We start from the raw sequence: 17,184 nt of genomic DNA, 5'->3' as shown, positions 1-17,184 counted from the left end.
GTAGAGTAACATAAGAACAGTATCACTTCCTATAGAGCCACTGAAAGTATTTTGAAAATTAATTAACAGTTGTGAAGAACTGTGTAACTTCAGTAATAAGCACTTGTAAGGACAGAAGCCAAGAGAGATATTGGCGGTACTGTCTTCAAAGCAGGGTTTTGACAGAGTACAGTAAAAGTGGAGCAACGAAAATAATGAGACAAAGCAAATTAGTGAGTAGCTGCCTATTAAGACTAGTGCTGACCTTGTGTGGAATTAGCTATGATTCAGGAGAATAAATATTACATATAATTATAAACTTTATCGCATATACATACATGCAAGACGGAGCAGATGGAATTTTTCCAGGCAACCTTAATTTCAGCATTTCCAGTTTTCTAAAAGTTTGACTTTGTGTATTTTCACTTCTTTTTTAGTTGTATTATAAATATTATTTTGTGCCTATCAGTTACAAACATTCCACAGAAGCAGATAAAACCACATATTGAATTTAACTTTTCAGTTAGAAAATGTGTTTATATCCAATTCAATAAATCAGTACCTAATTCTTTTTGAATATTTATTTATTCACTGCCAAAAACATAGCATGATTGTTGTCTTTTCTCAGTTTATTCTTTCATATTATGATTTTATATGCTATTACTATAGCATATATAGAAAAATAGGATTGTTGACAATGAAAATTAATGGGTATTAATGTAGACTGCAAATTCAAGAGAAAAGTCGAATTTCATTATCTTGCTTCCTTTTCAAAATAAGCACCAGTCTCATATTACACTCTTAGAAAGCCTACAAATGCCTGAGTTCTTGTGTATGAAATGATTTGTACAGATGTCTCATCTCTTGATTTAAGAAACATATTTTAAAATAAAACCACTTCTTTAACAAGCATTAATTGATAATTCAGCTGTCATATTGTACTGGTTTTGGCTTGGGTAGAGTAGCTAGTATGGCGTTATGTTTTGCATTTCTGCTGAAAACAGTGTTGATAATATGTTTTTATTATTGATGAACAGTGCTTACACAGGGTCTACAGCCAGGACAGCTGAACACAGCTGACCAAAAGAATATTCCATAGCATATGGCATCCTGCTCAGGTGGGGGAAGAAGGAAGGGGAGAGGGGGGTTGTTCAGGGTGATGATGTTTGTCTTCCCAAAGAAACTGTTACCTGTGATGGAGCCCTGCTTTCCTGGGGATGGCTGAGCACCTGCCTGCCAAGGGGAAATAGTGAATGAATTCCTTGTTTTGCTTTCCTTGTGTACACCTCTTTTGCTTTACCTATCAAACTGTCTGTATCTCAACCCATGACTTTTCTCACTGTTACTCTTCTGATTTTCTCCCCCATCCTGCCATGAGGGAATGAGCGAGCAGCTGTGTGGTGCTTAGTTGATGGCCAGGGTTAAACCATGACACTGTTTGAATACAAATAGCACTTCTCACAAAAAAAAAAAAAAAAAAGCAGTTCTTGGCCTTATGTAATCAGTTACCAGTTTTGCTAAACACTGTATGGACTAGTACAGTCTGTAAATTTCTTTTGGTGACATATTACTTTAACAAATATATTCTATATTATAGGTAGCCTTAGCAGTAGCTTTTGCTATTCTGTATGTTCCCTGCTTTGGAAAGGAGTTACATTTATTTTCTGACTCTGATAGTTTCTGCTTCTGTAGTCACAGGCACATGGGTTTCTAGTCCTATAACTGACATGTGAAGGCATGATTCCCAACAGTATGTTCCTTGCCAATCTGTCATAGTGTGGAAAGCTATCTATCACTATATCCTTGTTCTGTTTGGAAAATAACACCAGCTGAATTACATTGTATAAAATGTAATTCTTTTTGTTGTCTTAAAAGAGTTAACATTTTCACAGCCTTTCTTCAGATGTGGATGTAGCGGTGTCAATCAAATATCTGACATATTGACATTGTTTGTTTTAGAAAGGGAATAGCTATAGTGGCTACACTATATTTAGATAAGCATAATGTTTAATCCAGTGTTCTCTTCCAGCTTCAGCTACAGCAGCTGGGGACACTGTTATCCAGCTGTTTACAGCTGCCCAGCAAGTGGAGGTTACTTGTTTCATAATTCAGCAAACAGAGAAGAAATTCAAGTTCTTACTGTTCTGCTATACTACAATCAGTAATGGCATCAAAATCAGCAATTACGTTAAATTTCCTAATTTTGTACTTAAGTGGTTCAATCTGAATTCCACTGGCTGTGCAGTGAATTATCTTCTGTCAGGAATATAGTAACAAGCATTCAAGTCTTGAATTTCTATCACTGCGCAAAATGATCCTGTCTCATAACGATCAAGCAGGTTTCATTGTTTTTTCTTTAAGAATACAGCTGAAACCTTATGGTCACTTTTCTATGCTTATATTTTATTGAACATTGAATCATTTGGTTTGCTTGTTTCATCCAGATTTTTACAATGACCTCTTTCCTCTTTCTATTTAGAAAAATTAAAACAAGCAATCAAAAATAACCTTCAATATTTTTGAAGTTCTTTTCACCAGCAACCTGCTCTTAGTAGTAATGAGGAACTACTAATAAAAAAACCCCTTTTTTCTTTCTTCCTATGGGATATTTTCCTATGTATTTTGATTGCTGGGAAAAGCAAAACCAGTCAATTCAAGACATATCAATGGCATATTTTTTTTTTTTTTAATATTTCACTACAGAAACAGGATAGTTTGTTTTATCAAATGCTACATATATTTTTAAAGGGAATTAACTAATTGTTTTACTTAGCAGTTGTAATTCAAGATCTAGCTTCACCTCTACAGTAAAGGAATACTTAGGATCTACATTTGTATCCTTGTATTAGGTGCAGCCAAGGAATAATGCACGCAGTTCACCATCAGGCTGCACAGTTTATTACCTCAGTCTTAGGTGAAGCTTTGCCTATAAATCCCTCCATCTAGCTTCTGTCCAAGATCACCAGGAGAGCTGGTGACAGTGGGACAGCACTCATTATTTTAGGTTTTAGGCCAGTTACTGTGTTCTTTGTAGATTGTTCTGGATAAGGTTATTTCCTAAAGTGAATATATATATATTATTGATTGTAGGATGGAATGGGAAATTTGAGAGTCACTAAAAAAGGAATACGACTTGAAGGAATATCTGAATTTCTACTTCCACTATACGTGAAAGAAATCCATTCCCGAAAGGTAGGTGTTTTTCATCTTTTTCTTAATTTACAACTAATAGAAATTTATCTCTTCCATCTCAAACTACAAAGTTTAATTCTTACACCTCCTAAATTAGCAATCAGTAGAGGTTTGCTTTGAGAATACCTTAACAGTGAAAGCTTCCTTCATGTCAAAATATTTTTTCTTTTTTTTTTCTGAAACCTTGCTTGCTTCTTAAAAGAAATGTCTTATCCTAAAAAAAGGAGATTCAAAGCATGTATATTTTTTACTTCAAATGACCTCAGCTCTGGGAATGGAACATTTGACTCTTCATTTGATGTGAACTCCAGAAAAACAAGATTGGTGATATCTGCAAAATGCAGTGAAATAAAGAATGGGTTTGCAAATGCTTAAGTTCTTTCTGGTAGTAGCTAGTGTGATTTCTTTTTTTGTTGTTGTTGTTTTTTCCCTCCCCTCATTAGGTACAGAAACTCTTCTAAACTGCATAATGCTCTAGGATTTATTTTTTTTCAAAGCAAACCATTTTTAATGTTGCTTAAATGCAATTGTTTTATCATACAGCAGCAAGCTGTTATAGAAGAAAAAAGAAAACCAAGATATTATGTATTCAGAAAATCAGTGTAGCTTATTTTAACTCATTTGTTTAGATTCAGTCATGCTGTTCATACTATCATCAATTAATTATAAAAAACTTTTGAAATACTGGAAATCTCTTAAGTTCTTTTTACTATGTAAGTGATGACCTATGATCTGAGAGGAATGTTACAATGGATTTCATCAATCATCTGCAAGGAACTTTAATATACATGCTGCAAAAGTTGAAAAAGGAATGAAAATTATGTTTACCCTAAATGCCTTTGTGGAAAATTCCATCTATTAAAAACTGTCTTTCTATGTATATGAAAAAAGTCTCAAGTACATTCATAAATGACATCTTTCTACAACATTTAGGTATATTCACCAGCAATGTTGAATTTTGATCACGTTATTGAACAGATATTTTTGACTTTTCAACTCACCATACATTAAATTTGTAACAAGATATTGTTCCCAATGTTTATTTTATAATAGTAGCTAAAAATATTAATAACTAGCTAAGATAAATCTATAATAAAATATGTAATTATTTATAAATACATGCAAATATTATAGCTTAGATATTGATCAGAATTTTGAGGGGGAGGAACAGCAAAACAGTCAACACATAAGTACATAAATGACCATTTAAACGCCAAACACTGCTACCAAGAGTAAATCAATAACGCTAGATTCTGCCTTCTAAAATTAAAAAGACATCTACAAAAGGGACCTTCAGCTGTGGATTTATTTTCTCCTATACTACCTTGCTATGGAAAAGTGTGAGCACCTCAAAAGTAGTTTCTGTAATTGTCTAGTATTTTCTTTATCATTTTGAAACTCTAGAATTCATTGAATTAACTAGAATACTTTGTCTTTTGTCTATATTTAAGTATTTTAAGCGTTTTCTTATGTAGAAGAATGAAGCTGGATTAATTAGCATTGATAACATACAACTGTGGGCTGGCTTCAGGGGCGGTGGGTTGGCTGATGTAGATAAGGTGCAGGTGTAGCTGGTTCTGTTCAGTGGTTGAAAGCCAAGGAAGGGAGAGCAGTTGAGGAAGAAGTGGAGAGAGGGAGAAGCAAGAGAAGAGAGTGGCCCCTGGATGAGGCAAGATGAGGAGAAGGCAGCAGAGGGACTGTATGAAGAGTATGTTGGTATGAGATAGTAAAAGACCTTGTTGCAGCCTGATAGCCTGTATGGTGCTGTGACATTCTTAGACCTTGATATTTAGTACAGCAATTCAATTTAAAATTGTGCCTAAAGCATGAACTTCTTTAGTATGAATATTCCAGTAGCAGACTTTATGAAACTGGTATAAAATTTCTAGGCTGTATAGAATCCCTTTTCTTAAAGGTAGTAGAAAATCAGTCATAGTGCATTTTTCCCAGTTTGTTTCTGTGGTTAGATGGTGTCTATTATTGTTCCATGTTCTGCTGTTGTATGTGAGAGTTGTCATTTGGGATATTTACTTGCACAGGGCTTCATATTGCAGAACATTTGTTCTCTTAAAGTAAACATGGAAACTTTTGTTTCAAGTAAGAGTAATGAGAGACTCAAGTAGGGTCCTAATTTACTCAGAGCTGCTAACAAATCTCAGAAATAAATTGCACGCACATGTAACTACTGTAAAGGAATGGGATGCACAAGTCTACCAGTAGCATGACACAAAGTCACACTAGTTCTATGAGGCTCATGAAACACAGGTAGACCTGTCAGTAAGTGTCCTCAAACCAGCAGAGGAAAACAGATAGAGTAGATCATTAACTGGACGAGGTATTTCAACTAAAATATTTTTGGTGTTGCAGGACTACTTATATCTACTAATATGAAAACACTTGTTACCTAGGTAAAAGTGGTGTGTATATAGACTCATCTTGCAGTGCATTTCAACTAGTTTCGTATTCCAGTCTGCCAGCTTTCTCAATAGTTTTGCTAAAGTTTCAGTAACTTGTGTGGATGCAAACGTGAATTTCATGAGGGAATGATGAAAAAAAACTCTGGAGCTGTATTAAGCTCTATGGTAAGGTGTTGTGATGTCTCTGCATGGTGTTTCCCCAGACGTGTGGCATCTGCATGTGACATTAGCTCTTTTGTCACTTACAGAATTGACTCTGGTGCCATAGAAGTCTAAAAGAGAGCCAGAATTTCTGTGCTCTCATTACAGTCAGTAGAGACCTAGTCAATACAAACAGTGGATTCTGAAGAGCTATCCTGCTTACCAGGCATTAGTGTTTACTTTGGGTGACATAGAGGGGAATGTTTTTCCCCTGTCTTTTCCACAGAAACAGTAATGATTTGTTTAATGTATACCAGAGTTAAAATGTACCATGGAATCAAAAACTCATTTGAAGCTGATGTCTTTGCAGTCTTTTACATGCATATGTTGCTTATTTATTTTCTAAATGAGGAGTTTGCTCTTTAAGCAAATTTACCCATTCCCTTCTAAAAGAGTACAGACATTAAAATGGCATCGTTCTATTACTTCTTGACATGACTTGTAACATATTCAGTAATAAACTTGTGGAACGGACGTATTTGCCCTGCACTGGTGATGTGGTTTGTAGGACGGCCTCTGGGTGAACCTCTGTGTACAGCGTTCAGCCCTGCAGGTCAGGGTGCACCGTTTTGCTGTTACTTAGCACGGAGTTAGGTGGGAGACCAGTATCAGCAGAAGGGTACAGCAGCGAGTGTGCTATACTATGGCTGAGTCATGAGTGGAGTTCTGGTACGTATGCCGGGGCCATCTTTTGGTTAGCTAGATCTGGAGCTGATAAGGCATGTTCATTAATAGGGCAGGATAGTGAACAACTGCTGGTAAGAGTCCCAGGCAGACTGCTGAGTAGCTAGGCTGAACTGAGCTCCCCGCCGCTGCAGTTTAAATGTGACGGGTGACCAGGTTCATTAGGGTAAGGTTCACGTATGCTTACAGATGCTGAAATTACCACTTTTGCCTGCAGCATATCTGGATCCTCAAGTAAGATCATTTATGCAGGGTTAAATGCAGACCTTAAACTGCATTTATCAGAAAAGATGTAGATGTATTGAACTTTGTATATAAGTTCAAAATTTGTCTTTCTTCTTGTGATTGCTTCATTAAACCCCTGACTATTAAAAGTAAATGCTAAAATATTTTTGAGTTAAGTGAGCTGGAGAACAAATGCGCATGAATTCTTAAAACCAAAACAAAACATCTAGTGATATTTTCTCCTGCCAGGGTTTAATTTTCTATCAGAAAGTAATAATGAAAAATCCAAGTCTTGGGTAAACTGAATATTCATTCCTGTTTTGTTTGTAGAAGTTGTGTAAATGAGAAGGCTGCTCAGAGGGTGCTGTTTCCCTAACCTTGCTTCTCTTGCTTTGACCTTTCTACTCTATTCAGTTAGTGGTGTTCACAGAACCACAGGTTCCAACCCAAAATCTCATGTTCTCACACCAAAGCCAGAATACAACACTGCACTAGCTACTAAGAAGAAAATTAACTCTATCACAGCCAACACAGGACATACACACAAAAAAAATTTTGTAGTTTCATCGAATGGTTTAATTGCATGTCAGAACTTGAGCTGATTGTGGTAGGTTGACTATTGCTGGATGCCAGGTGCCAACCAAAGCTACTCTATCACTCCCCTCCTCAGCTGGAAAGGGAAGAGAAAATATAATGAAAAGCTCATGGGTTGAGATAAGGGCAGGGAGAGATCAAACACCAATTACCATTATGAGCAAAACAAACTCAGCTTGGGGAAATTAGTTTATTACCAATCAAATCAGAGTAAGATAATGAGAAATGAAATCAAATCTTAAAAATACCTTTCCCCCACCCCTCCCTTCTTCCCAGGTTTAGCTTTACCCCCAGTTTTTTCTGCCTCCTTCCCCTGAGCACTGCAGGGACACGGGGAATGGGGGCTGCAGTCAGTCAATCACAGGCTGTCTCTGCTGCTCCTGCCTCCTCAGGGGGAGGGTCCCCACACTCTGCCCCTGCTCCAGCCTGGGGTCCCTCCCACAAGCCGCAGTTATTCACAAACTGCTCGCAGTAATTTTTCCCCCCTTTTTATAATGCATTGCCACAAAGGCACTACCACCGCCACTGATGGGCTCAGCCTTGGCCAGCAGCAGATCTGTCTTGAAGCCAACTGTCATAGGGCATAGGGGAAGCTTCTCATAGAGCCACATCGGTAGCACCCCTGCTGCATAAACCTTGCCATGCAAACCCAATACACTGATACATCGAAACCTGAGCTGGTAAGGGTTCATTTGTTCCTGAATTGACATCTTTATATCCCTGAAACAAGGGTACGTATACTCCATGAATTTAATTTTACTGAGAATTTCACTTTTACTATAGTTGGTCTAGCTATATATTTTTGATCAAATTACTGGTCTGAAACCAGAAAATTTAATCTAGAAAATGTTTATTTTTTCCATGTTTATATCACTTGCATTGATATAATGCAAAGAAACAATGCAAACTACATTCTTTGTAGTGTTCCATTACTGAAATGTATGAAATCAAATAGCACATAATGCAATAACTGAATTATTACAATATTTCGGTTCTTCTAAACTAAATGTCTTTATCATCCTACTACTGCATCCATACTACTGCATTTGTGAATGGAAACAACAAAGGTACAGTTTTATTAGTTTGTTACATGACAATAAAAGCAGTTTATTATGTTGTTTTCTTGAGAATGTATTCTTGGCTTTATTGACCTTTTTCATTCTCAGATACAGTTCTTAAGGGCTGAAGAAAATCAAGTTTTCTCTTTGTCAAATTACTTCCATTGCAGATAAAATAAGTAACTCATTGCCCTTTAAAGGGGGGACTGCTTTGGTTTTTCTGTACAATTTACAAAGTTAAAAGTGTATTCTCTGAAGTTAGAGAGCATGTGTTTTCCAGAGGTATCCTTAGAGAACAGAATTTAATGATTTAGTTAAAAGTCATTAGAAAAAGTTCTACAAAACAAGAAACACTGAATACATATAAACTTCTAACTGAACACAGAAAGCTCTGAAAACCCTCTGTAATCTTGTACTTTTAAATATATCATTGTATGAGAACTAAGTAATTGTAGGTAGGTTTGAAAGCAGAACTTCTTTCAGGTATTGGGTATTCCTTCTCTTCAGATATCCACTCTGGAGACTGAATATCATAAATATTTAGAGAGCTCTTTTTTTTTTTTTTTTTTTTTTACTTTGTTTTATTTCTAAACCTGAATCAATCTTGATAAAAGCAGTTCTACAACAGATTTCTTTAATTTCTTTCTTCACTGTCTCTCTAATTCTATGTTGATGATTATACAAACTTAACCTTCGTAAATTCCAGCCATCACGGTGTACAAATTTAGGTTTGTCTTTGGGCCTTAGATGCCTTTGTGAAAACCCCAAACTCCTTTTCTAAGAGAATGCCTTTGTTGAGCTTCTCTCTGATAAGGGTTATAAAGAATCAGCATAGATCACATCAAAAGCCTTTCTGAAATTAAGGAAGGACATCCACCCATTTTGGCCATTAAGCTAGTCTTCTCGTTATACAGGACCACCAAATCAGATGCTGCTTGCCATTACTAAACCAATGCTCATTTTTTTCCCAGTTGCCTTCTGTTTCTTCATCTCCTTTGCAGTGATTTTCAGGGAGATTTCCTCCATTGTCTTCATAGGAACTGAAGTGAGACTGATGGGGCTGTAGTTTCCAAAGTTCTTGCAACATGTTCATAATCCTTTGTTAGGTCTTGCAAGTATGTTGATTTGTTGATTTTGTGGTTGAGGAGGAGGAAAATGTTCCCCCATCCAGCCCTGAAATATCTTCTAAAAATACAAGGCCAAACTATTTGCTATATCCACTCTCTTTTCTGCTCTGTATGATACCCCATTACTGTGCGGTAAAATTAGTGTGAGTCCTGCAGTCCTACCACTACAGAGGTACATAGGTATCAGAGAAACTCCAGTTAGGAGATGTCATTACTCACCATTTTAGTACTATCAAAAGAATCACAAAGGCACATAAGAATCTGCCACCTTTATTGCTCAGTGTGAAGTGCAATGCTAATTTCTGCAACTGCATGTCACAGTCCTCTCAGATAAAATCTGAAATGCTCCTCAGTTAAATTTTCTGATACCTACACTTCAGCCTTGCCCTTGGGATCACTCACCTGTCACTAAGAATAAAGTCCTCATTATGGCATAAAGGACTGCTTAAGTCATTTTGGTTCTCAACATGATGTAGCTCCAATGTACTGAAAGCCCCGTGTTACTTTATTGGCTATGAAGAAGATATAAGGTTTTTTTTAATCACAAGCTTTGCCAAGGGACAAGTCACTCTTATATTTGTTGGTGGTCTCTGTAGGGACTGCTATTCTGAAATTGAGTTGGCTGTGCTCGCTTTTCACTGACAGCTGATAAGAAATTTCATGATTCATGATTTTGTCCTTGATTTGTTATACTTCACTGAAACCTATCTGGGGGTCATCCAATTGAACAACTTTATCCTTTGAACACATCATTTTTTCATGTCAACCTGTACTCCTATTGTTACTATGACTTGTTGTTCAGTCAAGGAGGATCTCTGCTTTTTATACTAAAAATTCTGTGATAATATTACCCAAGCCTTTTACTTTGGTTGATTACAGCTCATGAATAAAGTAATGTGTGGCCTATATCCACCCAATTTTACGCCAGCCTGAGGAACTGAATTTGATTTGGGAACACTTCTGCAGAAGGATGTGGGAAAGTTAATAAAGTAGCAACTGTTTTTCTAGGTTTTGTTGTTGGTTTTGGTATCAATTGCGTTTTCAGTTTTCCAAGTACTTCCTTTGTGTAATACATACATATTCCACTGGGGTAAATTTCTATGAAACAATGTGATATTTCACTTTGACATTAATGTCTTGTGTCTGTGTCTGATCCTAACAGTCATTCAAACTGATATTGGTTTAACTGTTTTAACTGTATGGGCACCTTAAGCTAAGGAATGACCTTTTTTTTTTTCCCCTGATCAACTTTAAAATAATGTAGTTGCAATTTACAGAAGCTAAGCAATTACTTATAGAAATCCTGCATTTTTAAAATGAAGAAAATTTTGTATTAACATTTCTATAGCAAATCTGATCCAAAGCAGGAATGTAAAAGCAGACGACTTTCAAGAGAAGGAGAAAGGAGAAAAATTTATGTCTTTATGTCCTCATTCAGGAATTTACCCATCTTTCTTCATGGAGAGTAACATTTACCTGTTGCATCCCATTGTATAAACTTAAACTAGACCTTAATTTTTGGTCCTCCCTAGAAACCATAGAACTATGGATGCACACATAAAACTTAGAGGGAGGGGGAAAAATGGCAGTTGTTGGAGGAGGGGAATATCCATGTAAGCCATTAAGCACAAACAAAGTACATAAAATTATTTTATCTCCCCCAAATACTACTAGTCTGAGAACCCTGGCTTGAGGGCTGCTGAGGTAATTTGAAATATATTTCTTATGAACTGGGCTGTTCAGTGCCCTCACTTGTAGGCCTTTTGTAGGCAAACACAAATTTTCCCCCAAAACACTGTAAAAAGTGTGTTAAATTAGGAGGAGATCTACTTCATATCCAAAAGCACAGTGTACTAATAGCGAAGAATATTCATGCAATAAAATAATACATCTAATGCTGTTGAAAGTTGTCAGCATGGATTTCTTAAGGAGAGACAGCTTGACAGTTTTCTACAACAGTGTGTCTAGCCTAGTGGATGAGGACAACTAATATCGTTAATCTTGCCTTTAGCAAGGCTTTTGACCCAGTCTCCCATAACATACTCTACGCAAACTGATCATGTACACTCTAAAAGGACAGTGAGGTGGGCTGAAAACTGGCTAAACTGCTGGGCTCAGAGGCTTGTGACCAGTGGCATGAAGCTCAGCTGGAGGCCAGTCACTAGTGCTATGGGTCAGTACTGAGGCCAATATTTAATTTCTTCGTTAATGACCTGGACCTGCACAGTGCACTCTCAGCAAGTTTGTGTATGATAAAAACCTAGGAGGAGCAGTGTATGAACAAGTAATTTCTGGAAGCAAAAGAGAACAGGAAAAATAATGAAGGGATTGTGGCTGTAACTGTTCAGAGGTTTAATTATTTCCAGCTCATTTATAATAACACTCTTTTTCTTTTCCTGTTTCATATCAGACACCTCTCAAAAGTATTGGGGGTAATAATCAAATCAGAACTTCAAATGTAATGCTTCAAAAATGGATATAAAAAGATTCTCACAAGGTATTAATTTTGAAACAGAAGTTGTTGTCCCAGAGTTTGAATGTGTAATTTGCAGAAGTGCAAGTCGACTTAAAAATTAGCTTTATCCATTAAATATAGAAAAAATTTATCTTGAAATGAAACAGAATTATTACAGTCCTTTCACTTTGTCAACTTTGCTTTCAGTGTATTTTGTGTTTTGTATGATGTTTCTCACTTATAAAAAACATTTATGATAAAATTATTTAAAGCAGATAAACCATTCATAATATGCAAAAATAAATAAAAAAAAAATTCAAACCCAAAATCTGCTTCTTACTCTAAAGGGTATGTGAGTGGTCAAAATTAAGTTCTGAAGCAATTTTTCTTTTAATAACATCTGCAGTAAAGTTATAGAAGCTTACTTCCAGAGCTTGATGAGACAGTTTGGAAAAAATAGTTCTTCTACCTATTTATGTAATTTATCAGAACTGTATTTTTTTAGACTGTGAGTTAGTATTTTCTACCTATTATTGTTGTCAGCATTTCTATATTCTATCAGGAGGAAAAAAAAAAATCTAAGCAAGACAAGAAAATTGCTTTCTAACTGTTGGAAAATACCATATTTTTGGGGACAAATCACACTATTTGGTGTCTTACAGGATAATAGAGAAAATTAATGAATGTTCCAGATTTTAAGATGAAAAAAAATAAGAGTTAGTCTTTACTGCCTGGAGTGAAATTCACAAGATAAGATATAGTGCAATCATCACATCTGTTTTGACAGTCCCTGATTAGGACACCATTGCTCTCTTAAAGGCACAAATTTCTTGTTCCTTTGCAGCTTCTGATAGCTGACTACTATGAGCAAATAGCAGAAGAATTGCATTTATAAGACTGTCCATCTCCTGTTTGAAATGAGCTCTGTATTTTCTTGCAATTCAGTAAGAACCAAGCTGGATTTTAGTGCTTCATAATCAACAACATTCACTTGTTTTACATTTTTTTTGCATATGAACAATCAAATTTAACTTGCGTATTTATGCACAACACTTAAAAATTATTGGTCAGTCCTAAGAATTGGAGCTTTTTATTCCAGACAGCAAGCATGGTTTTTTTAATTTATACTATACAGCCTTAGTTGTCATAAGAAATATATTATGCTATAAACCTCTAGTTTCAGAAACAACTTGTCACCAGTAATGAAATTTTCTGCTTTGAAAATGCTTTTACAGAGCATTTTTTGTTTGTTTTTGACTGTTCCCTGAAGGAGTTTCTCATCCATCTAGTACTCTGACTTAAACTTCAATCTCCTTTATATAGTTCTGAAATCCCTCCCTCAATGACTTTAAAATTTCAATTTTTCTGCTGCCAGATCAATTTCTCAGGAAACCTGCTGAACTTCCATCAATTATAGGAAGCAATGTGGCTGCAACATTGTAATGAGGAATTACCAAGTTAAAGTAAGGTACAGAAGGTACACAGATACAAGAAATGTTAGAAGCATTTTAATAAAGTAATACAAATTACTAAAGTATTTGTAAGCCAACAAGTAATGCATTTTAGAATAAAAACTGTTCTTTTCCTTTTTCGTTTTTTAGGCAGCGTAAGAAGTATATTAGTTATATTTTTTACTTATGGATCTTCAATATGTGGTTAATTCAATCCCTCCTTAAAAAAGGCAGATGGAGTAATCGTTCTCCTTTTGAGGTGCAAAATAAATAAGCACCACATTTCATCATTTTATGGATTATGATCTTGAATCTTTGTTAATATTGTTACTCCAAAGCAGTTTCAAATTTATTATTTCAAGAAATAAAATGGAAGCATTGATTATTCCATAGCAAGGACCATGTTTTGTCACTGGCCTGCATCCAAGAGTGTTAAGTAGTACTAATATTAGTTGAAAGCCTTGCTGACATGAAGAGCTTCCTCATGAATGAATTGCAAAAAGGGAAACAATTTCTATTATTTTCATTACCAAGTGTATGATGAGTGAACTAATTTTATTAAAAAATATTAAAATTTCAAATAAAATATTACCTGAAAATTGCATCTTCTCTTCTTTAACAAGTAACCTGAAATACCGTGCATTCTACAGATAAAATAAAAAATAGATTGTATTTTGACCAAATTAATGTATTCTATGCTTTCTTCCAGTTTCTAACTTTGGATCTAATTATGCTGTCCTTTCTCAAGTATCATTTCCTGTAGGTTTTGTAGATAAACATTAACTTTTGCATATTCCAATTCTTCCATGGAACATATATATGAAATGTGAAACATTCTTTTCCCATTAAGAATCTTCTCCTTTTATGTGAAGCTAAGGAAATAAGAAACTAAAAGAAGAAAGTAAAAGTTTGTTTTTCAGACCTCTGGGTTTTGATATCAGCATACTCCACTGACAAGAGACACCCAGTGTCTCTTGTCTTCTTGAAAAAATAGGTCCTAATTTTTTTTAAGTGGTTGATCTGTCTATGTTGTTGGTTTTGTATCTCTTCTTTGTTATGGCTATGCAATGCCACCTACTTAACATCTTGGCTAAACAGCATTCTGTGCAATCCTCTTTGTATTAACCTTGGGCCTTCAGCATACTTCTGTTCTAGAAATGCGAACGTAGTGTCTGTTACATTTTAAAACTCTGCTATTACAGCAATATGCACTCTAGCCTGTAGACACTTGAACTGTTTCCATATACATTTAGATTTTAAAAGCTCAGTGTTGATCAGACTCTTCTGATTTGCTTAGAGTTTTATTTTTTTAAAAAAGCTTAGAATTAAACTTCAATAAAATTGTCAAGGTGGTAACTAAGTCTGTAAGTTTTCCAAGGATAAATCTCCAAAATATAAAAAGAATGCAAATTAAAAAAGAAAACTTTAAAACTGTAAACTAGTGCATTGCTGTGTGATGTATAAACTAAGGGCAAGTTGGTTTGGGTTTGTTGTTTTTTTTGTTTTTTTGTTTTTTTTTAGAAATGCATTTGGAAATAATGACTGGCAAAAACTTCAGACTAGAAATGGTGGAATTGATGGGTGGAATTGGGATAAAGAAACTTTGCAAGGAAAGCAGAAGTCTTATAATGGAAGCAGCTGAACAAATTAGCATCCTGTACTGGAATTGGTAATTATGGTTTCAGCATTATGATTGTACAACAGCTGGGGATTTACAGTAAAGTTGGTCTTGGGCTTCAGCCAGAGGCTCATTTATATCTTTAGCTGAATTCAAACCAGTTGTTCTGCAAAGAAGGTAACTGTAGTTCACAAAGTCTCTTAATTTAGGGTGGCAATCTGTCATGCACAATTCTGCAACAGCTATTACAGTATATACTCTTGCTGAAGTCTCTGCAAGTTTCAGTGGTAATTGCAGTAGCCAGGTGTAGGTTGGTGATGGTGAATTTTCTTTTTGTCTGGAGCCCAATTATCTTTTTAAAACTACAAAGTTGTACATAATTGTCATTAGTATAAGTGGAATCTCTGTTGATACTAAACTCGGCAGTCCAAAGTAATTGTCACTGAAAGATACCACAATAATTTTCAGTAGAAAGGACAATTGAATTTTACACTAGGAGTATAGAATGGCTTAATATATGAATACAAGGTTTGGTCAAAGTTTATTTTTGTCTCTGAGTTTCTCCTTTGGTATCCACCAGATCAGAATCTTCCTATAAATCCGTGGTCTTTCATTCTGAGCAAACTACCTAACTACAAAATCCCAGAAGGAAAGTGCTTCATACTTGCATTGTTATTTTAATAAAATGTAGGCATTTTGGAATGTCAATTCTTCTGACAAGCTGAGCCAGAACACTGGCACAGAAAATGCAGGAAGTGGATCAACTTTTTGCAGGAACAACATTCTACAAGCAGAAAATTAGGTTTTAGTAAAAATATTTTGGTAAAAATATCATTATGACCTTAGGTCTGGGATACTACAGAGTGTTCTTTTAAGATGCAGGTGCTGCTTCTCTTACAAGATATACTCTGCTAGCATGCAGTAGTTTTTTGAAACACTGTGATTCATATTGATGGGTATACTAATTTATGGAGTAGATTCATTGATTGTTCAGCATGAACAAGAGCAAGGTAATTTTGTTCTTATGAAAGTGAGGAAAATTATGTTAGTGTATGAATTGGTAGAACTCCTGTACTGCACAAATGAGGTGCTGGGATGAGCTGAAAATGGCTGATGCAAGAACAAAGTGGTGTTTCTTTATCTTATATTAAATGGCGGTGACTGAATACTAGGGAAAAATTCAGGTAAATATATGGAAAAGACAGGTATGTTGAGTGGAAAAAAAATAGTGGTTATACCTAGCTGTGGTACTTACTGTTCCTTTTTATTTCCTCAAAGTTTGTCTCCCATTAATTGAAAAAGAATAGCTTGAAATGCTTCAAAAGTCTTCACACACAAAATACAGAAAAATGATATGAATACCTGAAATATTGTCAGTAAAGTATGCAAAAGGCTATATTCTCCCAGTTGAAGACTACATTTTTTTCTTAACTGCATACTTTGTTCTTAACATTTTAAGGCATTTATCAATTTTGCTTCACCAAGTCAGAAGAACATTAAGAAAACTGTTTGTAACTACAAATAGAGTTGGTGTTAAGATTTGTCTATTTCTCACTATTCGGTATCTTTCTAATGATTGTGGTTGTTTATTGGTCTGGGGTTTTAATCTGTGGACTTGAGCAATTTGGTGTAATTTCCAAACAACATGTTGGAAGATGCACCTGGTGAGCATGGCACAGATGCTTTATGTGTGAATTCAAATACTATAAATCAGTATCTAATGAGGCATTCTACAAAGAACTCTGTTGCATGTGTGTATTTTTGCAACGGTAACAGACATAAATCTTTTGACATTGAGTTTAGCGCTCAGATGATGTTATCTCTGTACACCCATATTACTTTAGTTCTCCACCCAGTTTTCAATTCAGGGACTGTGTATGTTGCACATGTCCCTATCTCTTGGTGCAATGAGAACCAGATGGGCACCAACCACCTCCTTATCTCATGTATCTCAGTTTCTGCATAGGAACTACTTAAGGAAATATAGACTACAGATATCTGGTATGCATGACAGCTGGTCCAGGATCAGGTGTGCTACATAAATGAGAGCTGCAGATGCATTCAGCATAATATAGCCTTGATGCCAAATTCCCTTCTATTGAATAAAACAAGTTCAAACAGAGTAAATAAACACAAACCAAATCTTAGCTGTGGATGAGTACAAGCTAGATTCTAACACATGC

General features: G+C 35.5%; 1 protein-coding gene across 2 annotated transcripts in view; it reads left to right on the top strand.

The window, feature by feature from the left end:
* The window catches only part of SGCZ (sarcoglycan zeta), a 222,859-nt gene that overhangs the window by 94,551 nt on the left and 111,124 nt on the right, over positions 1-17,184 (top strand). For both annotated transcript variants that reach the window (XM_027797355.2, XM_005433614.3), the window contains exon 2: positions 3,070-3,171. In XM_027797355.2, the coding sequence (XP_027653156.1) occupies positions 3,070-3,171 (102 nt within the window). The remainder of the gene's footprint in view (positions 1-3,069; positions 3,172-17,184) is intronic.

Source organism: Falco cherrug, chromosome 1 (genome assembly GCF_023634085.1).
Source record: "Falco cherrug isolate bFalChe1 chromosome 1, bFalChe1.pri, whole genome shotgun sequence".
Lineage (NCBI taxonomy): Eukaryota > Metazoa > Chordata > Aves > Falconiformes > Falconidae > Falco > Falco cherrug.
This window is presented reverse-complemented; position numbering and strand designations above follow the sequence as displayed.